The 26,227-nt window shown below is 51.3% G+C and overlaps 8 protein-coding genes across 8 annotated transcripts; 6 read left to right on the forward strand and 2 right to left on the reverse strand.

Annotated features, from left to right (window-relative positions):
* Positions 1-7,025: 7,025 nt before the first annotated feature.
* PFICI_03074 (uncharacterized protein) lies at positions 7,026-9,932 on the forward strand (the record flags this gene model as incomplete). Its single annotated transcript, XM_007831655.1, has 1 exon — positions 7,026-9,932. One exon carries the CDS (start codon positions 7,026-7,028, stop codon positions 9,930-9,932), a length of 2,907 nt encoding a protein of 968 aa, XP_007829846.1.
* Positions 9,933-10,673: 741 nt separating this feature from the next.
* PFICI_03075 (uncharacterized protein) lies at positions 10,674-11,808 on the forward strand (the record flags this gene model as incomplete). The annotated part of the gene is made up of 2 exons (XM_007831656.1): positions 10,674-10,815; positions 10,886-11,808. 2 exons carry the CDS (start codon positions 10,674-10,676, stop codon positions 11,806-11,808), a joined length of 1,065 nt encoding a protein of 354 aa, XP_007829847.1.
* A 113-nt stretch (positions 11,809-11,921) lies between these two features.
* On the reverse strand, positions 11,922-13,156 carry PFICI_03076 (uncharacterized protein; the record flags this gene model as incomplete). Its single annotated transcript, XM_007831657.1, has 4 exons — positions 11,922-12,577; positions 12,649-12,732; positions 12,795-12,932; positions 12,994-13,156. 4 exons carry the CDS (start codon positions 13,154-13,156, stop codon positions 11,922-11,924), a joined length of 1,041 nt encoding a protein of 346 aa, XP_007829848.1.
* A 2,520-nt stretch (positions 13,157-15,676) lies between these two features.
* PFICI_03077 (uncharacterized protein) lies at positions 15,677-18,801 on the forward strand (the record flags this gene model as incomplete). The annotated part of the gene is made up of 3 exons (XM_007831658.1): positions 15,677-16,426; positions 16,480-16,848; positions 16,906-18,801. The coding sequence occupies 3 exons, from the start codon at positions 15,677-15,679 to the stop codon at positions 18,799-18,801; spliced, it is 3,015 nt and encodes a 1,004-aa protein (XP_007829849.1).
* An 896-nt stretch (positions 18,802-19,697) lies between these two features.
* On the forward strand, positions 19,698-20,721 carry PFICI_03078 (uncharacterized protein; the record flags this gene model as incomplete). The annotated part of the gene is made up of 2 exons (XM_007831659.1): positions 19,698-20,339; positions 20,434-20,721. The coding sequence occupies 2 exons, from the start codon at positions 19,698-19,700 to the stop codon at positions 20,719-20,721; spliced, it is 930 nt and encodes a 309-aa protein (XP_007829850.1).
* A 181-nt stretch (positions 20,722-20,902) lies between these two features.
* On the reverse strand, positions 20,903-22,113 carry PFICI_03079 (uncharacterized protein; the record flags this gene model as incomplete). The annotated part of the gene is made up of 3 exons (XM_007831660.1): positions 20,903-21,159; positions 21,273-21,330; positions 21,397-22,113. 3 exons carry the CDS (start codon positions 22,111-22,113, stop codon positions 20,903-20,905), a joined length of 1,032 nt encoding a protein of 343 aa, XP_007829851.1.
* Positions 22,114-23,445: 1,332 nt separating this feature from the next.
* PFICI_03080 (uncharacterized protein) lies at positions 23,446-24,636 on the forward strand (the record flags this gene model as incomplete). Its single annotated transcript, XM_007831661.1, has 1 exon — positions 23,446-24,636. One exon carries the CDS (start codon positions 23,446-23,448, stop codon positions 24,634-24,636), a length of 1,191 nt encoding a protein of 396 aa, XP_007829852.1.
* Positions 24,637-24,646: 10 nt separating this feature from the next.
* PFICI_03081 (uncharacterized protein) lies at positions 24,647-25,105 on the forward strand (the record flags this gene model as incomplete). Its single annotated transcript, XM_007831662.1, has 1 exon — positions 24,647-25,105. The coding sequence occupies one exon, from the start codon at positions 24,647-24,649 to the stop codon at positions 25,103-25,105; it is 459 nt and encodes a 152-aa protein (XP_007829853.1).
* Positions 25,106-26,227: the final 1,122 nt, after the last annotated feature.

The following is a 26,227-nucleotide window of genomic DNA, read 5'->3' on the forward strand; positions in this document are numbered from 1 at the left end:
GTTCGTCGTCTACTCTTTTTTTACCTCTTTCCAAACTTTTCTTTCTTACTCTTTGATTGCATTCATATATTGTCTTCTAGAGGCCTCGAAACCATTAGGTCAGATACCCCCACCTGATGTTTCATTGCTGGTTTACCACATGACCAGTAAACACCTATCTCACAGAAGTCGGGCGAGGCAGATGGGAACAGAAATGCCAAAAGATTCTATGACAATGACCATCACAGGAGTAGAGATAATCCCTTCCGTGATGCTCAATCGAATACGAGCATGATTGCCGACCGTGAGTGTATAAAATGGCATGCACCCCCGAGCCATTTTCGGTGCCATTGTGGCGTAGCTCAGTCTCGCATAGCTTACGGGCAGAACAAAGTATAGGGCAAGTCGTGTACGAATCGGGACGACTCATCCCAGTTTTGCATTGGAGGCCGGTTCTGTAGTCCTGGACCACGACTTCAAAGAACAGGAGGACAAAAGTTGATGGACTTGAGATGGCCGTCAAACTGAGCTTGTTGATGCTCATTTGGACGGAAGAGGAGATCAACGAAGATGACTGAAATTTACACAGATCGCAACTTTACAGGTCTCTCATAGCATTTGTCTTGGTTGTCAGATGGGCATCTGCATAAGATATTTGAGAATGTCATATTCCCACACCGTCGTCGGCCGAGGCGCTGTAGGGCATACCTGACAGAAGCAAACGGTTTTGGTTGACGGTTACATCACGAAGGTCGCTCCAATGGCTTAATGTAAAGTTCTATAGACTTTTAACTAGTTAAGAAAGCAATATAGTCGATGGCTACCTAGAGGCTCACTGCTCAAATCTCTGAAACTTCAAGGGTTTACGTTCTTGTGACGTTCCTATGCCCTTCCCTTGTTTATAGTTTGAAAAACGATATATCCTGTGCACGTTTTGCGCTTCTGCCCATTAAATCCTCTAGATTGAAAAAGTTATGTCTCAAACCCCTTTAGATGTAAACTGGAGCAAATTATGGGAGTTCAAGGTATATCTTGCTTGGAGCAGACAACCATTAGAGGCCTCGTCTTCACTTCACAAGATGCCGTCAGGAAGAGAACGTTTGATACTAGTAATTCACAAGCTATGCAGCACTCAATGACAATCACCAGCGAATGTCAATGATTTGAATTCTCACTCGTCCACTCCGCATGTATCAAGGTAAAGGAAGTAGGGTGATTGCAAACAGATTCATTCGATTTTCCCCCAACCATGTCGAAGCCCAACCAGTACATTAGCCCAACCAGTACATTAGAAGTCACCCGTGACTGCACCATGAAATAATAAAACCCCGCCAGGATATCATTGCTGGAATGAAGAGACATGTACCTGAATTGCTCACAGACAAGCGGGTATTTGCAGTAGATTTGTGCAATCTAAGATGCATTCGGTCATCGGTCACTCCGTTGCATCTGCTTGGGAAAATTGAATGCCACAATGATATCAAGGTACCATGTAGACTGATGTTGTGACAAATCATGGCGTGTTTGAATTATATCAAACCTGCAGTATAATTTCCTCTTGCCATGCAGTCAATCCTGAACAAGCGCACTTTGCTACTCCAGACCCTTTTGCAAGCAAACACGCAGAGACTGCCCCCCTCGTAATCGTCGTCATTAAAATAAATGGTGACTGAGCAACAAAAAGCCTTGAGATCATAAAGAGGGAATTATAGTTTGTGACGTATCTTGACCTTCCCAAAACGGATTTGTATGCATGCGTGGCATTCAGGTACGAAACAAGCAAGTGGTCGGGGCAGACGTTCCCTGACAAACGCGCCCATGGGGTGTTTCCCCCCCGGTCCCGATTGCAGATTCGATCTTATCAATCAAACGAGACGAGAGCTCGCGTACCTGAATTTGTTCGTCTCATTGTATCTCGCGATATTGAGTGCATCGGACACCACCACCAAGTTTGGACGACGTCATGTCCAGGGTTGCCATTGCGGTGGGTGGGTGGAAGCCTAGGAACGCAGCGAGCTTCTCGAAATATTCTAGAACAACAGGAGAATTGTTTTTCTCCTGCAGGTCAGTTTGAGGTGCCGGGAAAGATGTTATAGTCCGATCCTGTATGCGTCATTGTCATGTTGAATACTGCGCAAAGTCGCTCCATGTTATGACCATGGTAGACAGATTAGGGCAAGAATCCGGCCGTCCTCTTGCCGCTCGGGCTGTAGTTCTGGGATTTGTTCAGAGGCACCTACGAATGTTTGGAAAATTCCATACAGTCACAGCGCCTCGAGGCCAGATAGACATTCTTTCAGTTCAACGATTGCGTACAGAGTGCAGTCAGTCACACGTGCCAAGAGCCAGGGGAATAATTGCTGCATTATGATCTGAGGGCACGGACGATTCCGATACAACCTGGCTTGCATTTTTTCGGCTTGGGTGAGCGAGGGGTGTGCTGCTCGTACCTTTGGCCAGCAATGAGAGGACCAGATTGCTGATGAATGATAAATCATGACGTGCGTATCATTTGTTCAGTCATATTAGAGTGCGACTACAAAGAGCATACTTTCAACTAATGCGCTCTGTGCCATGACCTTGAGAAGTTGAGCATAGATGGCTGACTGATGGTCATTCCCATCGCGAATCAGAATTCCGCGTGCCCCGCGATGATGACCACTGGGCAGAGGCCGGCCCAGGGACCGACAGATCCCGAAAAACGCTAGAAGCCTTCTCGAAGGAGGGCGCATGGGCCGGTTTCGTAGACGTGCAGCGTTACGCCCGGGAAGGGCACTTGGGGGGCAGGGAAGTCTGCTCAACCTCAGCCAGCCGGGGGCCCCCTTCGCCGCTGGCTTTGCTCTGTTCGGCTAAGGGTTCGCCAGCGAGCTGGACCTCGTCAGGGGTGTTCCCTTTGAGCACGCGAAGAGTGTCAGGTGCCGGTATCAGATAATCAAGAACAGCCACGGTCCGGTCGGGCTAGTGAAACACGCATAATGCAGATTCTTGCTTTGTTGACGTGACAAAAGACCGCGTCTGTAATTCGAGGCGACGAGAGAATTTGACAGATGATGTGCTGGGAAAAGAAGTTGATATTCTGATGACGGTTTGCGCCGACTCTCAACTGCCGTCCCGTCTTTTCTGGGTTGCAGTTCCCTTGCTGACAGGCCCGAGACAAATTTTTCTTTTCTGGCCACCTCGCACGACATTACATTTGCAACGTGCCATAAGTTCTCAACCATTGCTACATACTTGAAAATAGCAAGAGACGTAAGAGCAGGGCATGTTGGAATTGATCCTTTCGCCGCCTCGAATTGTCCAGACAGCCTCACGTTTCTCTCTGCGGCTGCTGCGCCATCCTTTGCTTTGGTGAATTGCTACTGTGATCAGGAACAGGTCGCGTTCCTCGGCCACTCGCTTCCACGAACCCAAGAAAGGGTTTAAAAAAAAAAAAAAAAAAAAAAAAGACGCGGCGTAATCAAGCGCGCTTTGTTTTCAGTTAACATATTCAAACGTAAAAGGCCCGCCAGACCGTAGATAGGAATCTGATCACTGACCGCTTCTTCCCTTGACCTGGCAAGAACTCCACTGGGACACTCGAACAACTCAGCTAGAGCATTCATTTCGCAAATCAACCTTGAAGCCTTGCCTGGGGTGGCGTCTTGTAGTGACGATTACTAGCAATAGATGTCACGAGTCACGCTGAACCGTCCGGATGCACTATGCCTTCCAGCCCTTCTTCTTCCGCAAAGTACGTATTCCGTAATAGGCTGTGGCGTTTCTGTGATGTGCCTATGATGCCCGTATATAGTCAAGTACGCGAGAGAAGAATTCATGTACGTACTCCTGTACATAGTGTATGCAGTCCATTCCAATAGATGGGGGTCAGGGAGCCAGGCAGGCAAGCCAGGGGATTGATGTGGAAAAGCGTACTGCGGGTCATGACAAACCTTCCTATGCCGCTTCATGTTGTGTTTTCTTCTTTGTCGCTGACGAAAGAGCGCCTTGAGTTTTGATTTGATGTTGTGTTACTCGAACCCACAAGCCACCGCCTTTCAGATGTCATCGGCCGGAAGTAGGGGAGTGAGAAAGCGCAAGAGAATGACAGAGACTTCTTGCTCACATATGCACACGCACACGCAGACGGTAGTGTACACTACTGTGTACATTATGTACACTGCAAGGCCCCCTCCCTCCTCCCCTGGGCCCTGACTTTCTAGGTGACCTGGCGAGCCTGGAATCTTGCATATCGACCCCGACGGCTCGGTGCGGGCGCCTATTCCTTCTGGAAGGCTTCTGGATCTGGGAAATCAATCTGTAAATCTGTAACCCAGAGCCAGCCCGTCTGCATTTGTCGACATCATGGCTTCCCATGTCTACGATCGCCCATATGGCATGCCAAAAACTCGCCGAAACAAGAGGCACGTGAACCGTCGGTCATATCCTTAAGCATCCACACTTGACGGCATGTCAGTCAAAACGATTTCCGCAAGGACCAAGGTCCCATCTCACCCTCGTACCCTCGCGCGCGACCATTGGGCGATCTACCACCTAGACAATAAGGCTCGTCGCAGCGGCCCCTCGCGACTAGAGTCTAGGGCTGGTGGGTGTGCCAGCTAGAAGCCCGCAATTTTGGGATAGCCAAAGACCAGTCGGTGCTCCGTGCTGAAGCTCTGGAAAGCTTTCCCGTTCGTTGGCACGACATGCTACCAGACGGGAGTCCTTGCAGACTCGTCCGAGCTTCTGCTGTTACTACCTCGAGGGTATGGCCTGGTACGGCGGTAGGGTACGCGGGCCACCTGTCTGTCTGTCTTGTTCATGTAGTGGCGTCTGTTTCTTCATTGTTACCTGTGGTCGATGTTCTGGGGAAGAAAATCGTCACAACCTGGAACCTGGGGAAAATGAAGAGTTTCGAATGTGTACCGCCAAAATTGAGGCAGCTTGAAGGAACTTCCACTCACCCCCATTCTTGTTCCTCAATCCAAACAGATACATTAAGAAGTCGCTTTTGGTCGAATCGTTGGTCCACCCACACTTACCACACGAGACCACGACGACGTCCACGGCGGAAGATTCCCCATCTCCTGCACTGATAGTATTGGTGGTAGAAAGTCCTTTGATGCATGTGCAGCGACACAGGTCCCGCTTTTTGACCTTGCATCCTCCTCCTGCAGGGTGTCTTGTTACCGGGCCGCGGGGGACCAACAAGGAGGGAGAGGAGGGGGGAAAAATTCAAAGAGGAAAAAAAAAAAAAAAAAAAAAAAACCAAGCCCACGACGGCTATCAGTGCCTGCCAACCATGCCTAGCAATCACTGGCAAAGCCAAACAGCCACAATTTCCTACTATGGCAATGCCCTATGCGTATACTTTTAAAGTAGTATTCTGCCACTCTCAACGGCTTACCTATGCACTCGTAGTAGCAGGATTTCAGGCCTCTCGCACAAATTGAAAGATAAGATGATTCAGCTTTGATTCTCGTGCTGACCATGAAGAAAAGTCCCCGGGACTAGCACCTCAACAAGAAAACGGGGGTGACAAGAGAAAGGAAGACTCACTCCGCATCCGCCCATACTATCTATCGACAGGTACCACCCAAGACCGTTCTGTTACCCACCTTCTTGGAGACAGAACAGACACACGGACAACGGCACCCCTAACCAAGCTGCAGTAGGTAACGCACACAGACTGTACCTTGGCCAGTCAGTTTTCCCCCCCCCCATCGCCTACTAGCTACCTACCCTTTCACATACCTTGTCTGGTCCCCCAATTGAAGTCCCCTGCCTGTCCTTCTTTTTTGTCTAAAACAAATCCATCACACAATTGTACTATTCTATCCCACCACCCAGGCCCATTTCAACTTGTCAACACAATCTTTTTGTTTCCTAATCCTCTGTCTCGTGAGTAGACTTGGTCACAATTTTCTGGCTGCTTCTTTTGCTCTTTGCTAGTTGCATCTTGTGTTCTGCCTTGGCTATTGCTGCTTTAGAGCTTTGTTTGTAATTACATGTTACAGCTACATCCCATTAGCTACATCATACCTACATTATTACAGTACCTACCTACTGGCTCCCTAAGATAGTAGGTACTACCCTCCTCTTGCAACGCGCTCTTCTCCTCTTCCCGCACTATTTTCTTCTTGCTTTTCTCCCATCCTTCTCCCGCCTCACCAACTTGTCAAATACCGTGTCTGTCAGTCAGCAGAAAGAAAGAAAAAAAGTAAAAAAAGCAGCTTGCGGCTCTTCAGCTTGGCGTGCTTACAGTGGCCCGGCACACCCGACTGCAAGTACAGTCTCGTCTGTGAAACCGTGAGCACGCAGCCTGTCTCCACCGCTATTTCAGCATATCCGGTAGCTCAGCCACCACTTGCTTCTATACCTGGCCACGAGTTTCATTGGGGAAACCCCTTCGATCCCGCGATCTGCTCTTGTTAGCGTGTGAAGAATAGGATTGGAAGCTGACCGAGTCTCTCCCTGTGCGTCTTTAGGCTTGCACAGTCCAAGAATTATTACCTCTTCAAAAAAAGAGAAAAATATACGAAATACTATCGCGAGCTCTTCGCTAGCAACCATCGCGACTCACTTTGACCACTGCCCCGCGGATTAGCTGCTGCTGCGACTAGAATACACTTCAACGCCCACAGCACAGCGGGAGCTACAGCCACCAACCGAGCTACGAAAGTAACGCGACCCCTCCGCCGCAACTGCTGAATTGAATCATCACGCAGCAGTGCTCGCTCGACCTGCATTCGATCGCATTGCCATTGTACCTCACCTCGCTGGTCGTATTCGTCTTCTTCATACCCAACTATATGTTTTCTTGACGCAACAAGAGAGATAAAATCAAATTGCCTGTTCAGTTGTGGTTCGTCGAGACCGATCGGCTATAGCATGCAGCACTCTCTGCCAAACGCTTTGCCCGACCGAACTTGCTGCTCAAACTGCTAGAACGGACGACCTTACTGGAGGGATTGGAACCCTCGGGAGTTTATGTGCTGCTGAGGCGAGGGTTGGGAACATAACACAAGTGCTTCTTTGGCTTGTCCGGCCTGGGCAGACAGTCGTAAATCATGATTCGAAGCAGGAGCCCGCGCTCTCCGCCTGCAGCCTACAGGGCCCTGGCGCATCATCCAGCCGCTGGTCAGATGCTGGACTCTGTATCGCTCATTCGATCTTTCAATGTGGAAACCAATCCAACCAGGCCAATGCGGCCGTCTCCATTGAACGCGTCGCCAATTCCAGATATGCCACTGGACCTACTGGACCGTATGAGATCCTTTCCCCTCTTCATGTCTGCGCCCGAAGATTTTCTGGTGGCTATAGGAAAGCACCTCAGACCCCAGATTCACGCCGCACATGATCATGTGCTGAGAGAAGGAGATCCCGCAAAAGCCATGTACTGGTTAGTCCGCGGCGTGGTGGCTGTCACTTCTCGAGATGGCGAGGCTGTCTATGCTGAGCTTAAACCCGGGTCGTTCTTTGGCGAGATTGGTGTGCTGATGGACATGCCACGTACTGCAACCATTGTGGCTCGATCCAAATGTCTTCTGCTTGTGCTCAAGAAAGAGGACCTTCAGCAGGAGCTCCCAGGATTTCCCGACATGGAAAAGGCCATCCGCCATGAGGCCCACGAGAGGTTGACCATCCTCAATAAGAAGCGCCAGGAGAGTGGTAGTAAGAAAAAGTCGGCTTACAAGTTGGCACGGGAGGCCGCGCCAGGAGAAGTCTCCACGGGAGACGAGGGTGTCATCAAGGAGGGCAGTGTGGTCAATCACAAGAAGAGGAAATCACCAAGCCCTGGCGTCATTGAAGACCCATCTGGTGGAAGTGCCATTGGTAGCGGCACCGTCAATGTTCGGCAAACGCTGAGAGAACTGCCACTTTTCGCAACCCTTCCGCCAGACATTCTTCACTTCCTTGGAATGAGCGCCCAGCCGAAAACATATCCACCATTCACTGATATAGTACAGCAAGGCGCTCCAGGGGTAGAAATCTATTTCATTGTGCGTGGCGAGGCCGAGGTCATACATGCGCCTTTGAAGGATCAGATATCCGCTGGACGCTTGAAACGGTCGTCATATGTGCGACCTAGGCTCCGAGCAGGGCAATATTTTGGTGAAGTCGCCAGTCTCGGGCTTTCACGTGAGCGTACAGCAACGGTCAGGTCCATCACCACTGTTGAATGTCTCATGATTGGTGCAGACGCGCTTGAAGAGCTGTGGCGAAAATGCCCAGCAGACATAAAGAAACAGGTCGAAGAGACGGCCAAGACACGGATTCAACCCGCCGATGAGGATACGGAAATGTCGGATGCTTCTGACAGGTCGGAGCCATCAACACCTGTCAGGACTGCCCCGAATATGATTTTCACGACACCTTCGAAACCCTCATCTCCTTCCAAGGATGATCTCGATATTATCAAGCCAAAGGACCCAGACCCCTATCTCAGCGTCGACATGGAAAACATTCGTAATCGACGTCGTGGTTCACTCGCACCGCCGACACCTCCAGCAGACTCTCCAAGCACGCCAAAGGCAAATGGCGTGCGGCAGCGTATTGTTGAATTGGCTACTCCTGTCAAGTTCGCATTCTCCTCCTTCTCCCCTGATTCCGAAGGTCCTTCTAAAAAGGCTAGAATCTCATCCATACGATCTGCCCAAAACGATGGAGTGTTGCCTGACGATCTTCTTGTTGCCACATGGCAATGGCTTGACATTGTCGAGCTTCTTCGGCTTCGACAAGTTTCGTCGCACTGGCGACGACTGTTGGCAACGTCTCCTAAACTATGTCGCGACGTCGATTTGAGGCCCTATAACCGACGGTTGACAGACAGTGTGCTCATCAATATAATAGCGCCATTTGTTGGCCCACGCCCCCATTCGGTTGACGTGAGCAACTGCTTCCACGTTACTGACGAAGGTTTCTCTACGCTATGGAAGGTCTGCGGCAAGAATGTCAAGATATGGAAGATGAGGTCGGTATGGGATGTTTCTGCCAATCAAATCCTAGACATGAGCGAACACGCAAAAGGTCTTGAAGAGGTTGATTGGAGTAACTGCCGAAAGGTTGGAGATAACCTCCTAGCACGTGTGGTTGGCTGGGTCGTTCCAGAACAGGCACCGCAAGGACGACAACAGGTGGTCATCTCAAGCTCAAGGAGGGGCCAGAAGCCACAGACACAGACCATCACCTTGCCACCCGCTGGCACCGTCATTGGATGCCCGAAACTCAAGCGACTGAATTTGTCTTACTGCAAACATATCACCGATCGCTCAATGGCACATATGGCTGCCCACGCCTCCAACCGCATTCAGTCACTCTCACTGACCCGATGTACCTCTATTACTGACGCAGGCTTCCAATCTTGGACACCTTTTCGCTTCACCAATCTCACGCATCTCTGCCTAGCCGATTGTACTTATCTCTCCGATAACGCCATTGTAGCTTTGGCAAACTCGGCTAAATCGCTGACGCATCTCGACCTTTCATTCTGCTGTGCCCTGTCTGATACAGCAACGGAGGTTGTGGCACTGGGACTGCCAATGTTGAAAGAGCTTAAGATGGCTTTTTGCGGCAGCGCTGTCAGTGACAACAGTCTTGCCTGCATCGCTCTGCACCTGAACGATCTTGAGCGCCTGAGCGTGAGAGGCTGTGTGCGCGTGACTGCAGTCGGTGCCGAGAGTGTGCTCGACGGTTGTTCACGCCTTACCTGGTTAGATGTGAGCCAGTGTCGGAATCTCGAGAACTGGGTCAACGGAGGTGGCGTCGGCAGATGGGGCTACGACGAGCGCGCATGCCGTGGCAAGGAGCCGCAGAGCATCAGCGAGATGGAAAGGGACTGGGTAGCACAAAGCCCACCCATGATGAAACGAATGAGCCTCATCCCGCCTAGAAATCTAGGAGGAGGTTTCCGCAACGGCCGGGCTAGAAAGCCGGTCACCTTTGTTGTTGAAAAGGGGCCGGGCGAGCTGCGGTGATGATGCCTAGCAGCATCTCTAGGGCCATCTTGACAAGGCGACGTAATTCACTCCTTACACATCGAGGTCTGTCTTGATATGGACAGGACCAAAAACAATAATTTCATGGGAAAAAGCAACGAAGAAAATGCCCTCGTTTGCACTTACATAGAATCGGAGTTTATTGGATGGTATGTTTAGCATTTCCGTTGGGGCGGGAACCCTGTACAAGATCAATGTTGGATACCCAAGGTTATTGTATCACTTCGGTGCCAAGTGTTTGACTGTTGGGAGGCGAATAGCATAGATTACAAGCACAATCATACATACTTAGCCATTGTACATATCAATGCATACCCAAAGTCTCTGCTGCACCGGGTGGACTTTTCTACGGCGACTGCACCGTCTTCGATGCGCCGTTGGCCGGCCCGCACATGACGTGGATGTGATTTGATAAGCCAGTGGATCGGAGGGTCAAGCTCAAGATCGGATCCCCGTAGCCGTGTCAATCGGGTCCTGCCGAAGCCGGGCCTATCCAGGGCAATTAGTAGTATTTATGCAAATGCCGAGGGCCTTCTGTTGTTTTCCATCGTGTAATGACATCAATGAGACGAAAAAATCTTCTGAAAATAGGAGACTACATAACAGACCACCTGAATTGCACCGAGTGTCCATCCCAATCGTGATCAAGGGCCAAGGCGGAGCTACTTTTCAAAGTCACATATAAACACCAGACAGTCAATATCTGAACACTCCATCAACATGAAGCAGTGGATCACAAACCAGGATGGGCTCGAGAACATCAAGCTGGTGGATGCTCCTGCCCCCGACGCTGCTGGGCTGAAGGAAGGAGAGGTTCTGGTCAAAGTGAACCGCGTCTCGCTAAACTACCGCGACACCGAAGGTCAGTTGCATTTATACGATGCCGTCTCCGAAAACCATAATCCAACTAAATGCTAATCCAAACATGACAGTCGTAATGGGCCTATACGGGCACCATGACTCCATGAAGCAGGGGGCCAGTGCATTGGTGCCTTGCTCCGACATTTGCGGTACTGTCGTAAAGGTTGGTGCAGGCGTGACGACACTGAAGGAGGGAGAGAGAGTCATGGCGACTTTCAACCAGACACACGTCAAGGGCCAGATCCAAGAAAAAGACATGGGGTCTGGTCTTGGCCTCCCAAACCCGGGCTGTCTGACCGAATACCGCGTATTCCCGGACTATGGTCTCGTCGTGGTACCCGGCTATATGTCGGATGAGGAGGCCGCCACCCTGCCCATTGCTGCCGTCACGGCGTGGATGAGCATCAATGGCTTTCAGCCAGTCGGCCAGGCGCTGACCGGGAGCGACAAGGTCGTCCTCCTCCAGGGCACGGGCGGCGTCTCCGTCTCGGGCCTGCAGATCGCCAAGGCGCTCGGCTTGACCGTCATTGTGACGTCGTCGTCGGACGACAAGCTGGCGCGTGCCCGAGCCATGGGCGCAGACCATACCATCAACTACCGGACGACGCCAGAGTGGCAAAAGACGGTGCTGGAGATCACAGGCGGCAAGGGCGCCGACGTGGTGCTCGAGACGGGCGGCGCGGAAACGCTGGCCAAGTCGTTTGAGTGTGTCGCCTTTGGCGGGCTCATTAGCTGCATCGGCTACCTGTCGGGCAAGGAGGATGCCCCGGGCAGCCGCATGAACACCAACTTGTTGGCGCTCAAGCGCAATGTCACACTCAAGGGCATCCTCAACGGGCCCAAGGACCGCTTCGAGGAGATGCTCGGCGTGTATGAAAAGGCACAGATTCACCCCGTGGTCGACAGGACGTTTGAGTTTGTCGAGGCTAAAGAGGCGTTCCAGTATCTCTATGGTGGTAAGCACTTTGGAAAGGTCGTCATCAAGGTGGCGTAAGCTTGAAGCTGGGCGGACTATGTCAATGAAGTAATATACACGATTCCCACGTATAGTTCCGATATTGTGTTACCTGGCATTATCACTTCGTACTCTTGATGGCGCTGCCAATGTTATGCTTCATCTACGACAACAGCCATCTTTGCACCTCCACCCCCAGCTTCCAGAATCTCGTGAACTTTCTGGATCTCATCTAGCTGGAATGTTTTCACTGGGATCTTCACCCGACCCGCTTCAACATCTCTAATTAGCGCCTCGAAAGGCATCATCATGAAATCCTCGGGACCGCCACCATATACGCACAACCTGGCACGGTTGGGAAGGTCCATGAACAGGTCCAGGTCATCGACTATCCACTCGCCGCTCTGCATTCCAGACACACAGACAGTTCCCTTGGGAACTACGCATTTAAGGGAATCCCGCACGGTGGTGGCACCGACAAGTTCGAGCACGACGTTAAAGGGCCCCTTGCTACCAGAACTCATAAGGATCTGGTCCGCAATCTTGCCGTCATCAATGAGAACCTCGTCGGCGCCGGCATCGCGCAGCATCTGCTCGCGGTCAAGGGAACGCGTGGTCGCCGCGATGCGGGATGCGCCCAGCCGCCGGGCCAGTTGAATGGCGCAGAGACCGATGGAGCTGGTGGCGCCCCGGATCAGCAGACTCTGGCCGGCCTTGAGGTCCAGACCCTGTACCAGCGAGCCCCAGGTCGTCTGGAGCATCTCTGGCAGGGCCGCGAGAACGCTGATGGGAAGGTTGGTGGGCGGGACTAGAATAGATCTTTAGAACAAAATTTCCTCTACATGATTGGGAAAAGATGCAGAGTTGTGACTGGCTTACTCGGTCGCATATTTGCTTCTGCCACGCAGGTATATTGGGCGTAGGAGCCGGGGATCTGACGGCCGAGACCACCCATACATGTAGCTAGCGGTCTTTGATTAGTATCCTTACCCGTGGCACATGAGATATCTCGAGGGTGAACCTACCGACCCGAGTCCCGAGTGGATATTTGATGGTTCTCTGGGAAGCCGTATCGTGATAGGCGACAACCGTGCCGATGCACTCGATGCCCAGGATCCGGGGAAACGTCACACCTGGAGAATGACCCTGACGAGTGTACATCTCTACGAAAGACGCATGATTAATCGGGATTTCCTCACTACTCAAGATGAAAACTATGTTTACCGGCACGGTTTATGCCAAACCCCAGGACCTGGAGAAGGACCTGACCCTCTCCTGGGCTGGGGATGGGTATATCTCGAAGATGAAGGACATTGACGGGACCGGTCTTGTCGCACACAACGGCGCGCATTGTCTGAGACTGTCTAGCAGTCGCTTGCGAAGCCATGATGGAAATGTTTCTACATAGAGGTCGTAGACTTGATGGAAGCATGCCAAAAATATCAAATTGATTATTGTCTCTGTCTATCTCATGTCTTCCCCTTGGTGGCAAAAGAAGTGCACTGGTTCCTTGCCCATTCTCGCCTGTATATGTTTTGCCCCGCGCATGCCATCGGAGCTGAGGCCAAAGCTGCACAATTCCGAAAGTATATGTATGGAATCCGATACAACGGCAAAACTTAAAAGATTGAAATGGACAGGAACCCGTTTGTGTAAGATTCCCTTCCCCCCCTTTTTGGAGAGAGAAAACATTGACTTTTTGCTGCAAGTCGATTCGTCGTCCTCTTTCCATTTCCAGATTTCGGATCACAACGGAACGAGCATTAATGACTAGTGTCCCGTGCCCCAGCTCCGGGGGTGGGACACACACGTTTGGCGCGCATTGAATACAAGCAAGCACTAGCGGCTGCGAGGTGACTTGTTTACAAATCCATCAATCGGCATAGCCAGTTGGCCGGATGAGTCGGACTTTACTCCAGGAGATTGTCGCTCTGCTAAACTACCCGTGAACGGTGCCGACCTGCGCCGTTGAAGGACTAGAAAAGAGACGGGCTGGCGATAAAGTGTTGTGAGTCAGCCGGATGCTACCGTTTAGTGGTAGGGAAGTACTGTGTAAGTAGTAGTGATGATGGCGAGGGAGTAGGTCGCAATTGGGATCCGTGACAACGCAGCAGATCAACTGATCAAGAGTTGGTCTGCAATGTAATTCCAACAAGTGGTGATTTACCCCTTGAGTGACTTATCAGACACTCATTTCCAGTAAACATTTATGGCTCATTCCTGGCAATACATTGTTGTACATATGGGGAGAGGCTTGGGGGGCGGCTGTTCATTGACCGGTAGGCGAAACTGCCTAAGCAGATAGATGTGCACCAACCCACATCTAATGCACTACGTAATGCAGTTGGCAGCGAATCTGAGCTGCGCCTACCTTAATATTTTAGCTTGTGCAATGCGCGAAAGCCGGGTATAACAACGGGAAGTGATGACTTTATCCCCCTACCAGCTACCTACCCAGCCCTATCGGAAGCAATCGCCAAGCGCTACCCTTGTCAGTCAGAAGGAACAAGCCTCGATCGAGTAGAGAGCCTCATCGAAGTCGAACTGAGACCTAGAAACAGACGGTATCAGTTAGATTTGCATCAAGCATGATGTTTTCCCTTTGACGAGTAAGTGGAAACAATCACAAGATATAGGAGAACGCCAAGTAGATTCTAGAAGCGACTTGGGTTTCGAGGTATCCGTCTTTACAATGGGGAAAGGTCACCGGGATTCGATTGCTTGAAATGTCAATAGCCAAAAAGAAGAAAAAAGAAAAAAGAAAATCCCGGAATTGGGAACGGGTTTCAAAAAGAGCTTGCCCCTGGTTGGTGGGATGCGAGTCCAGTAACCTTGCAGAACCGATGACGGCGTCCCCATTAGTACCTATACAGCCAATAGCCACATGCACAACTGATGGGAAAAAAACAAAGGTCAAAGGGAAGGAAGGGGGTTCGTTCCAGAGGCCAGCCCAAGGGGATTGATTCGATTGATCTTCACCAAGGCCTTTTCCACCATCCTTGAAAAAGAAGGTCTTAGCCTCCCCGCGGGCGACTGCCGGGCTTGACTCAAAAGCCATGCGAACCGGCAGCTCTGCCGGGAGGTCACAGGTTATGACAAGTTCGTAAGCTCTGGCTCTGGCTCTGGCTCTGGCTCTGGCTCTGGCTCCTAGAACCGGGCTCCTGGCTCTCATGACAACGATATAGGTGCGACCTTTTCTGCAAGCGTCTTTGTCTCTGTTATGTATCATCTCTAACAGTACCTTGTAGGTTAGGTAGCTTTTGTGTGAATACTTGGGTTCCATTGGTAATGTAAGTACCTAGGTAGGTGCCATCCATGACCAGGGGGGTCTGGTCCCTCTGGTTGCTTGCTATCCCAAGGTGTGTACTGGGCGATAGGTAGCGCCTTTTTCGTCCTATCTGCAGCAATTTCTCTTGGCTATCAACGGCTACTTTTTTCTTCTCCAAAACTCTAACTTCTCGAGATCGACGTCACGTCTTCTAGCATTGGACCCGTTGTCGATTACTTCATTTCCTCCTTTTCATGAGAGCAGAAGAAACAGAAGAAAATAACATTATCTTCTGCGGCATTTAACGGTTTTCCTCGTGGGCGACATCTTGAACATAAATGTGACCCGAGGCTGCATCCATCCAAGCGCCAAATTTTACGGAGTCTTTTTCAGGATCGCTAAAGGCTCCAAAAAGAGAGACAGGATAGGACAGGCTCCAGAGCGTGCCCCCCAGTCTATTTCAGTACCTTATTAGTGCGTTAGCACGGCAGCGCTTCCTTCTGTTCCACCTCAAGCTCCGGCTCAGCTCAGCGCAAAGCTTCCAAATTTATTTCCTGCTACTAATACTTGCACAACGCAGCCACTTACTACATACTCCGTCTTTGTCGGAAAACTCCCACCCAAGTTTCCTCGCGCCGCATGGCTACCGAGTCTCCTCACGACGGTTCTAGTCCGATGGAGGCTTCTCCCGACTACGAGCCTGACCCCAATCATGACTCCTCCAACACGCCCGCCAATTCCACCCCTCGCGATGCTCCCGGCGCTGCCATTGCGGGGTCCATGCCCGGTATCAGCCACTCGGCCTCGGGCGCCACGGTCATTGATCCCAGCGTTGAGCCCTCTTCGACCCTGAACCCGAGGTCCTGTGTTACCTGCAGACGGAGGAAGGTTCGCTGTGATAAGCATATGCCCTGTGGAAACTGCCGCAAAGCCCGCATCTCCTGCATCTTTCCAGCGCCCGGCAGGGCCCCACGCCGCCCGCGACCCAGGGACCCCAATGCACCGCCAAAGCAGACGAGTGAGCGAGAGGTTGAGTTGGTCAAGCGTCTGAGAAAGCTCGAGGGTATAGTGGAGGAGCTGAGCGGGCAGATTGAGGTTGAGGCGCGACACCCTTCCAGCGCTGGCGAGTCTCCCGAGGAATCTGGTCATGATGCGGAACGGAGACGCCAGGACTCTGGCGGCGTTTTATCTCCACATTCTCTTCAATTGTCGGGATACCCAACAGTATCTGCGGCTCCCGGCCGTCTTATAACGTCGGGCAATTCCAGCTGGGGACCGTTGCAGAGCCCAACCATGGGCGTTAACAAGCACTTTGGCCGGCTTGTCTTGAATGACAAGGGCAAGACTCGCTATGTCAGCAATGCTTTCTGGTCAAAAATGAACGACGAGGTGAGTAGCGCAGTCGTAAGATCATGCGGCATATGCTGACAACGGCTTGACAGCTTGCGCAGCTGAGAGCCGAGACCCAAAAACTAACCGACGAGGAAACTCTCAACTCTGAAGACGACGGCAGCACCCCTGATGTAGACCACCCACAGAATGAGCTCTTGACCGACCACCACGCTTTTGTACTTGGCTACAGGTCGTCTGATGTTGACTTGCGCAAATTGCATCCCCTGCCGTCCCAGATTCCCTTTATTTGGCAGGTTTATGTCGAGAATGTGGATCCATTGGTAAAAATACTTCATGTTCCTACAATGAACCCAATCATCAGAAAAATACGAAGTGACATGGACAACCTACCGGCTGGGTTAGAGGCTTTGATGTTCTCTATATACTATGCAGCGATTACTTCACTGGAAGATGATGAGGTAAGCTTTATACAGTTCTGTGCATGACAAGGGCAATCGCTTATCGACAATCAACAGGTCAAGACAAATTTTGGTGCGGAAAAGTCCCACCTGATAAGACAGTTTCGATACGGCACAGAACAGGCTCTCGCGAAAGCCAACTTTCTCAACACATCAGACCTTGTCGTCATCCAGGCATTTGCACTCTTTTTAGTCTTGGTCCGCCGTTATGATGACAGCCGTTTCTCATGGACCCTCACTGGTCTCCTCATTCGGATCAGCCAATCTATCGGCACACATCGAGAAGGCACGCACTTTGCCAATCTCAAGCCTTTCGAGATTGAAATGCGGCGTCGGCTTTGGTGGGCCATCTGTATTCTGGATTTGCGGTCAGCCGAGGATCAGGGGACAGAGTTGACAATTGCCGAGCACACCTTCGATACGCAATTCCCATTGAATATCAACGATAGCGACATCAGTCCCGATATGACGGACTTTCCTAAGGAACGAGTTGGGGCTACAGACATGACGTTTTCCCTGATCCGATACGAAATCTGCAGCCTCGCTCGAAGATTGCATGCTGCCAGTAATCCAATGAACCCATGCCCCAGGGACACACAGCTGTCATTGGAACAGCGCGAGCAGATGCTCCTCGAAATGTATGGAAGAGTGGAGGATCGTTATTTGAAACCTTGCAACGACCAAGATGGTGACCTACTCCACTGGGTTGCTGCTGCTATCGCACGCCTGATCATGGCCAAAATGAGTCTGATCATTTATCAACCAATCCTATTTCCCGCCAATGGAGAGGACATTTCACAAGAAGTACGCGACAGGATATTCCTCTCCTCTACCGAAGTCGTAGAATACAACCGCCTGCTCAACACGGAGCCAAAGTGCAAGCAGTATCGCTGGCTATTCCAAACCTATACCCAATGGCATGCAGTGGCCTACCTCCTGCTAGAAGTCTGTCGCCGCCCATGGTCCAGCTCAGTAGAAAGAGCCTGGCTGGCCTTGAGCAACTCCTTCAGCGACACGGACCCGGATGAATTCCAGAAGCTTGCCCAGCACAAGGGCGTATGGTTACCCCTAAAGAGACTCTTGCTCAAGGCCGGGCGCCATCGGGACGAAGAATTGGCCCGGCTGCAAGCAGATCCCGAGGTGGCCCAGCAACTTGAGGACAGTTCTTACAAGACACCATCGGCAACGTTTTCCAACCTTCCCAGTACAGTGCGAGAGACAATCGCGCAAGACCGCTGGCGTAAGTTGGTTGGTCTGCCAGTCCCAGAACGAAAACCCCATGGCTTTTGCTTCAACAAAGATGTTCCTACATCAAATACTCAAACTCAGGCACTGCCCGAGGCCCAGCAGAATGGTCAACCGCAACCCAATGCCCAGCAACCTAATTTCACGCAAACAGATCTCGATTATATAAGTGGCGTTATGACACAGCCAGAGTTTAACCCAGCTGACTTTTGGTCCGTGGCGTTTACCGAAGGCTCGGCGAATATCGCTAGGCAAGCAATATTTGGCAATGGCATACAGACAGGCACCTTGCCAACGCCTCAGCAGCCACAACCACAATCAGCGCCGTTAATGCCACCGGCGTTAACAAGCAACGGTAGCCCCATCACAAGCAAAGGTGGAATCGCGTTTCCCCGCGACAGCTCGTCTACTCCTGGCAATATGATTACACCTCAAACGGCGGGAAATACCCCAATTAATCAACCTGCTGTGCTGTCCCAGGCTACTGGCATGATTGATGACAATGCCCCACCATGGTTGTGGCCGAATGCATGGAAGTGGAATGATACTGATGCAAACAGCAACATGCTTGCTAACACACAAGACGTGGACGTCAACATGGAAGAAGACTTCAACTGGCAAGATTGGCAGCAGAGTATTCGTGGGTTTGAGCTAGATGCTGGTCTTGGGTCAGGAATGACTGGAGGCGGATTTTCAGGCGGCGTCTAGGCAGCAATCTCGTTTGTATGTTTGTGCGTGTGTATGTATGAGAGAGAGAAAGAGAGAGTCCCGGTACTTTCCTCTGTGACAGTCGTCAAGTATATACGGGGATGTGGGTCTGTTGACGGACCACTATTGGTGGTACATGACGGATGATATGATGCTTTACCTGGCGTGAGGTAGGAATGATACCCTTGTTTATTAGCTGCAGTCATATTTTTTTTTTTTAGATGGGACGGGATATTGGCTGGGATAGAGGAGTCTAAGCAGTTCTGATTGATTTTCAAGACGCGTTTGCTGGAATCCTTCTCGCACGAGCATGTCGCGTAGTCATGTGCTTGCAATCTATGGGAGGGCAGTGAGCGCTCTTTGAATTGAGCCGAAGTCCGGCATTTACTACCAGATCCTATACCCCTCGGCAAACTCGGACTTCGGGCTGGACCCACACCGCAATGGATTATATGGTGTCCCAATCTGGTAATAGGTAGTTGGCTTAGTATACAGCTTCTGAAAGTGTGTGTTGCTGGAATAATGATCTGATCAGCTCGAGATCAGAACTCGAAGATTGGCCGACTCCGTGATGTAGTGGCCCGGGGTCAAGCTCACCTGCAGTTATTTCCTGAGTTTAGTTGGTTCACTGTCAGCATGAGACAGCCATCCTAGCTCCTTTACAATGACGGACATTTGCCGTCTCATCACCGCCATAACACATCAAGTCATTACTGTGCAGTCAAGAAGTCTTTGGAATCTGGAGCCAGACAAATCGTGATTCATTGAAAAATTATAAGAGTCGGCTGTTTCCAATGTTGATTGCCAGTAAGTGAGCTTGCATTAGAACCATTTCGAGATCGCAAATTAAATCCACCTTCATATTTATTCTCTCGATTCGATATAAACCAAACATCATGGGATTCGATTATTCTTCCCTCCCAAAGGACATGCTGATCAAGTCCTGGCAATTCACCAAGACGGTCCACAGCGATGTCTACCCTTCCGTGGACCCGACCATGCCCGAGTTGAGCCTCGCGGGCAAAGTGGCCGTCATCACGGGAGCCAGCCGCGGTATTGGAGCGCGAGGTTTTGCTCCCGCCTTTGCCCGCGCCGGCGTCAAGGGCCTCGTACTCGTCGCGACCAATGCCGCAAAGCTGCAGGCCGTGGCCAGCGATGTGCACAAAATCAACCCGGCGGTCAAGGTGCTGTGTCTGACGGCCGACGTCTCGGACCAGACACAGGTCGAGGCGGCGTTTCGCGAGGCCAAGAGCACGTTTGGGGCGGCGGATATCCTCGTCAACAATGCCGGCGTGAGCCTCGAGACGCTAGGGTGTCACTGGGCCGACGAGGATCCGCGGGTCTGGTGGGATAATTTCCGCGTGAATAGTCTGGGATCGTACCTGGTTACGCGCACCTTTCTTCGCGAGTTGTTGCCCGCTCGCGATGCTCCGGCTACGGTTATTAGTCTCACTTCGGGTGCGGCGTTGAGTATTGGATCTCCCTTCGTCCATGGTTCGTATTGTATCTCCAAGCTGGCGGTACAGTCAATGGCTGTGGTAAGTCATGTTCCTCTTTTTCCTTCCTTCTTGATTTGTCCTCTCCATGTATCAAAGAGCAATTGAGCAATTGACTAATATGAATCTACAACAGCAACTGGCCGCCGAATGCCCAAACATTACCTCGGTGGCCCTCGACCCGTACCTGGTCGATACAGACATGTTGCCAGAACACTTGCGAATGTTTGACCGCGTGACGCCCGAGCTCGTTGGCGGCACCGCCGTGTGGCTGTCGCACCCGCACGCCAAGTTCCTCACCGGCCGAGCCATCATGGTCAACTGGGACGTGGATGAATTGGTGGCGAAAAGTGAGGAGATTGCCAAGGGCAAGCAACTACAGATGGAATTCGTGGGGCCCTTTGGAGCGCACCTGTTTCAGTGAGCTTTTGTAGATTGGCTTGCATGATGGGGGCTCGTTCCCCTTTTTCATTAGTGTTTGGCTATATGGGTGATAGGAAATAAGAGATGATGGGTAAAAATCGACCGTAGATACCTATAGTTAAATCTATTTGATATCTTAAATTTCTTGATGAGCATCGGAATGACACCATGGACGGAGGAATTTATTTTCCCTCAGCCCAGAAGCGATCCAGTGCCTCTTGCCTTACCTCGTAGGCCCAATGGTGACAGGTCTGGTGAACGACAGGACTGACATCGCCCTTCCCGCCGTCTACATCGTCGTCGTCGTCATCATCAAAGACGCTTCGGATACCGTTTTGGACGTACTTTTTGAGAAGTATCCGCCTCCAGCGACCAGTTTCGCCGACGCACTTTTTCCATCTGGATATTTGGCGGTCATCATCGGGACACCTGCGGCCCACTACGACTTGCGAGTTAGTGGTCGGGCCTGGATAATGCACATATATGTGCTCATATATACTAATCTTGAGGGGGGGCGAATGATGTCAGACACAAAACGCAAGATCAACTTACTCCAGAACCGGCAGTACCACTGAAACCACCCTCGTACGTCGTAGCTGTGATTAATCCACTGCAAACAATCAATATTGGTCATCATTTCTCAAGACAAGCCAAATCAAATAAAAGGGCCACCTACGCCATTGGCCTCCCACTCCTCGATGCTCTGACCACAAGCCTTTCCATACTTGTTGACGCTCTCATCGTAATCAGGACTCGTCAAGTAGCGCGCAACGTCGAGCCCCTGGATCCAAGCATCCGGGAGCTCTCGCCAGTCGTCCTCAATGGTCGTTCGTAGGTGCCGCGAGTAAAGCGGCCGCCAATACGAGCCCCCGAAGCAACCCTCGCGCATGATCTCCTCGGGCGACTTGTTGGGTGTAAAGTCGAGATGCGACTCGAACCGATACGTCCCCACCACATGGTCCCGCGTCGGCGGGGGCGCCACCGGTGTCCATGATGCCCAGCCCGCGCGGAGACTGTCCAGGTCGGGACGCACCACCTCAGTTTTATCCTCGGGCGAGTTTTTGTCGTCGGCCGTAAAGCTTGCAGCCCTCTTCTTCACCCGAGTTGCACCGTCCTTCCTTGCCGTGCTTTTACCGCGAGGCAGAGGCCGCTCCGGCTTGGCGCTTAGTGCATCCTCGTTGTAAGTCGGACGCGCCGCCGACGAGGCGATGCGCGCCGATGTGCGCACCGGTTGGCCCGTCTCAAACTTGCGTCGCTTCGCTGCCGGCCGCGTCTGCTGCTTGCCGGCGTCTTTCTGATCCAGATCATGCCGCTTGAGTGGCTCCACGTCCTGCAAGAGGGCTTGGTTTTCCTTGATGTTTGCAAGGCGCCGGTCTCCAAAGGATGTGGCCATTGAGTGTGGGATGTTCTAATATGCCGATTGAGTGAAAATGATGAGAAATCATATACTTCACGTAGTCCCTTGAAAAACAAAGTGCTGGTTGTCTTGTCGCGACTGAAGAAAAGGCAATGTTCAATTGTCTGTCTATACTGGCTCATTGTGAATACGTCATAGGCTAGCTTAGCAACGCGAACTGCCAACGCGCACGCGCACCAGTCCTTGTTCTTGTTCCCATCAATAGCCTGCTCAGCAGTTATGTTGAGCCCTTTGAGCAAGAATAGCCATGGTATACTAGGAGTAGGGCTTTTCGTCTCGCTAAAAACAAAAAATGATAAAGACATTATATCTTAACATGAAGTGACATGGAATTTTTATAGCTATTCTTCAGTGAGCCGTACTGCATTGTACATCTGCTACGTACGATATACCTAACCTAGGTATTTACTGTCAATCTTCCCGCAAATCTGAATGGCCAGCGTAGAGTCTCAGGAATTCCACACGATTATAATATTGATAGAAAAGAAGAGAATTATATATGCCAATCAATGTATATTTGAAAAGAATAAGCTATATTTTGCAGACTTGATGCGAGCACAAAATACCTGAAAACTGCCCATTGTGATTTATGGTGGATGGAATGCCTGGTCTGTGCGGCCCTTGCTTGCGCTGCCGCCTAATAACGAGAAGTCGCGACTGAGCTTCTGGGGCTAGCTCCAACTTCGAGAAAAAGAAAAGAAGAAGAGAGAAAAAAAGTCCCGAAATCCAAGTCCCCTTTTGTCTCGGCAAGACACATGCCACGAAACATCTCCTCAGTCATTTGCAATAGACTTCATTCAAAAACACATGGCAGCGTGCGACCTGAGGGCATTTCCTCCGTTGTTGTAGCGTCATCTTGTCATTAGTGCATCTCTGCCCGTCTTCCCATCTTTTCGCCCGCCCCGGCATAGGCACTCACTCATTGGGATTCTTGTGCTCGCCGCGTTTCTGAAACGAGCCGTCCGACGTTGGCTCGCGGGCCTACCCTGAGATCTGCCGTCCACTTGCTTGGGAATGATTACACGACATACCTACCATCAGCTAGATTCCTCTTTGCCGCAACGGGAAAGCCTTGGTTGCTGCAGTCGTACCCTCTTAAGGTGCCACTTCGTGGACCGCTACTTTGGAGTACATCGCCAGCTGTCCCGTCGTTCCACACGCGAAGCACAGCCAATATCGTACCGCGACGGTATTTCCTTGTAGCTTGGACTCCTCCAAGTGGTTTCTCTACTTATCGTATCCCTTTTGCCGTGCTTCTACTGGTATCCCCGGCAGCCGCGTGCCCACTCTCAGTAGACAGACCACACCATGGCCTTGAATCCTGCGAATTGGAGGCCGCTGCCGTCCTTCCAGAATGTCCCACCTCTGCTGGTCCGCCCGGTCTTCACCTTGCAGTCGTACAGTGTTCATGTCACCGACTTGGCCAACCTCTGGGTGGAAGACCTAGACCGTAAAGGCATTGGCAGGCGCAGCCTCAATGAGGATACAAGCATTGATCCGACAGAGGGCCCTGATCAGATGCGCATGCTTCTGGCCAAGATTCAAGCCGCATTGGATCCTTCAGCCCCAGACCATGACCAGACGAGCATCTCCATCGCGGCATTGCCCAAGGACGATGACATGCTCCTCGCCCTTACCATCACGTGTCAACTGCCCGATGGATTGAAGCCTCTGGTGTGGACTTTTCAAATGGCCAAATGTCCCACCACTTCAGTTGCTCCCGAGCTTGTACTGCCTTTGATGCAAAAACTACAAGTGAGGACTCAGCAAGTTGACGAGTTCGTCAACTTGCTGAAAATCAAGGACGGAATTATTGATAAGCTCATTGATAAACTCGACCATGCAGGCATGGGCCTAGAAAACGTCTGGAATGTTCTCTCGAGCAAGCGGAACCCCTCTAGAGACTATGCAGAGGCGAAAATCACAGGTCTGGCGCCCTTTCAAGAAGCCACATGGCGAGATCCGGATTCACCAAGTACGGATGAGTTCGACAGCATCCTGTCGCTCGCTACGAATGCCCATGTTGGGGCGGAAAACTCGAAAGACCCAGAGACTCGCCCGTCTGATATTCTTGGTGACTGGTGGGGGAGCTTAGGCACAAAACCTGTCAAGTCCCTCCCACGTACGACCCCAAGCAGCGGCAGCACCGTGAAAGCGGACGTGGCCCATGAGAAATCGAGGCTTGCTGCAGATTCAGACACCGACACGGATGACTTTCAGGTCCAAGCTACACCTCCTCATCTAGCCTCCGCCCAGAAACGTAACACAGAGGCAGATCTTGATGCTACGACGGATGACGACGGGGACGCCATTCCGGACAGTCATCCCGTCGTGACTCGACCGGCCAAGTCCAAATTGGGTGGTATCGGAAAAAGGCAGACTGCAGCTTCTCCTCCTGCAGCACGATCTCCACGAAAAACTACTGTTGACGCAGATGATACTGCGTCAGAATCCGAAGAGGAGCCGGCAAAAATCTCCCACTCGACAGCAAAAGACTAGTCGCCTAGGCATGATTGGGAAGAAGCCAGAACAAGAAGGCAACAAGGCAAAACCTCCACAAAAACACCACGGTGCGAATGATGATGACAACACAGCCTCAGATTCGGAACGAGAGGAGCGGGGCAAAAGTTCTTCACCGGCACCTCCACCGGCTGAATCGTCACAGAGGCGGAGAATAGGAGCAATCGGACGAATCGGCGGGATAGGCGGGATAGGCGGGCAGGCTTCCGCCCAACCCGATAGGAAATCATCGACGCCCGATCCACAGCCGACCGAGTCTGCAGGGCGAAGGATCGGTGCTATTGGAAAGAGGAAACTCGACAAGGAACCAGAGTCTGCGGCCACTAGTAAAAGTCCAGATGATTCGGAAGATGAAGAACAGCGAGCTGAGCGAAAACGAGCTGAACTGGCAAGAGAGCTCGAGCGCAAAGCCAATGCCAAGCCAACAAAGAAGAAACGGAAGTTTTGAGACACCATTACATTTGACGAATCATACACAAAGTTCGAAATGGGCCATTCACCCTTTGCAACATGAGTTCTCGTTGAAATGATGCAACACCTAGCCCACAAAGAGGCCCTATCCTTGCTTGGACCATTTCTGTATCACCTTGAATTTGTACCAGGATCTTGGAAGGCTTCCATGCCTGTTAGTTACACGCGGAAATGCATATGTGACTGAAGCGCAAATCAACGGATAAAGTCTTTTACGAAGTCATTGATCAGTTGTTGGCTCATTTGACTACGATACTTGTAGGCGGTGTGTTTTGCTCTATGATGAGGCTACAACGAGGACTGGATGCTGGAACGCATTTCCAGGCCTAGTGCGTGCAGCGGGAGCTTGCGTCTTGAGGCGGATGAAGCATGCTGTATCGCCGGGAGGGCGATTCCTTCATCCATTCAGTTTTACACTTCGCTAAAGTCGTGTGTCCGCCTTGCTGTCGCCTTTTGGGCTGGGCGACCTACGGCGGCGTCCCCCGCCAATGATCACAGCCCAAGAGCTCTGGGTCCTCGTCCTCTTGTACCGTTTCACGAGTGTTGTCACTGAATCTCTGCGACGGCTGGTCGCTTTGGGTCATGTACGATATATTGCCTGTACCATTTTTCGAGGAGGCCGGCCACCCCGACAAGACAATTTCTGACAAGACGGTACTCTGGTCAGTCTTTCGATGCCCGATGCAGCCACCCGGTCTTTTGCTGGGATATGGGCAATTCATTTTGAAGATTATAGCATGGGTAATTGACGTAACTTTGCGGTTCTCTGGTATAATCTGGAGGTCCAACATGCGATCAGAGAATCGAAGCCGCTCGCCAGCCATTGCCAGAAATAAGTATACCACAAAACGGGAAGTGTCATTTTTCTAATCTCGGAAATCTTTGGATAAATTTGCCGCGAGAGTCAGAGTTGAAATTAGAGAAATAAATGGCACATCTCATGGAAGAGACGCTCAATACTGAATGGTTGTTGGCTGGGTGTGTAACGTTTCCCAACCTCAACACAGAAATCCCAAGCCAATGTACAGAAATAAGAATGACAAAGATCAGCCGAGTCCTCTCGGCCGTGGATTTTAATAACAGCAAGACTTGAGAAATT

Source organism: Pestalotiopsis fici (genome assembly GCF_000516985.1).
Source record: "Pestalotiopsis fici W106-1 unplaced genomic scaffold PFICI_Scf_2, whole genome shotgun sequence".
Classification (NCBI taxonomy): domain Eukaryota; kingdom Fungi; phylum Ascomycota; class Sordariomycetes; order Amphisphaeriales; family Sporocadaceae; genus Pestalotiopsis; species Pestalotiopsis fici.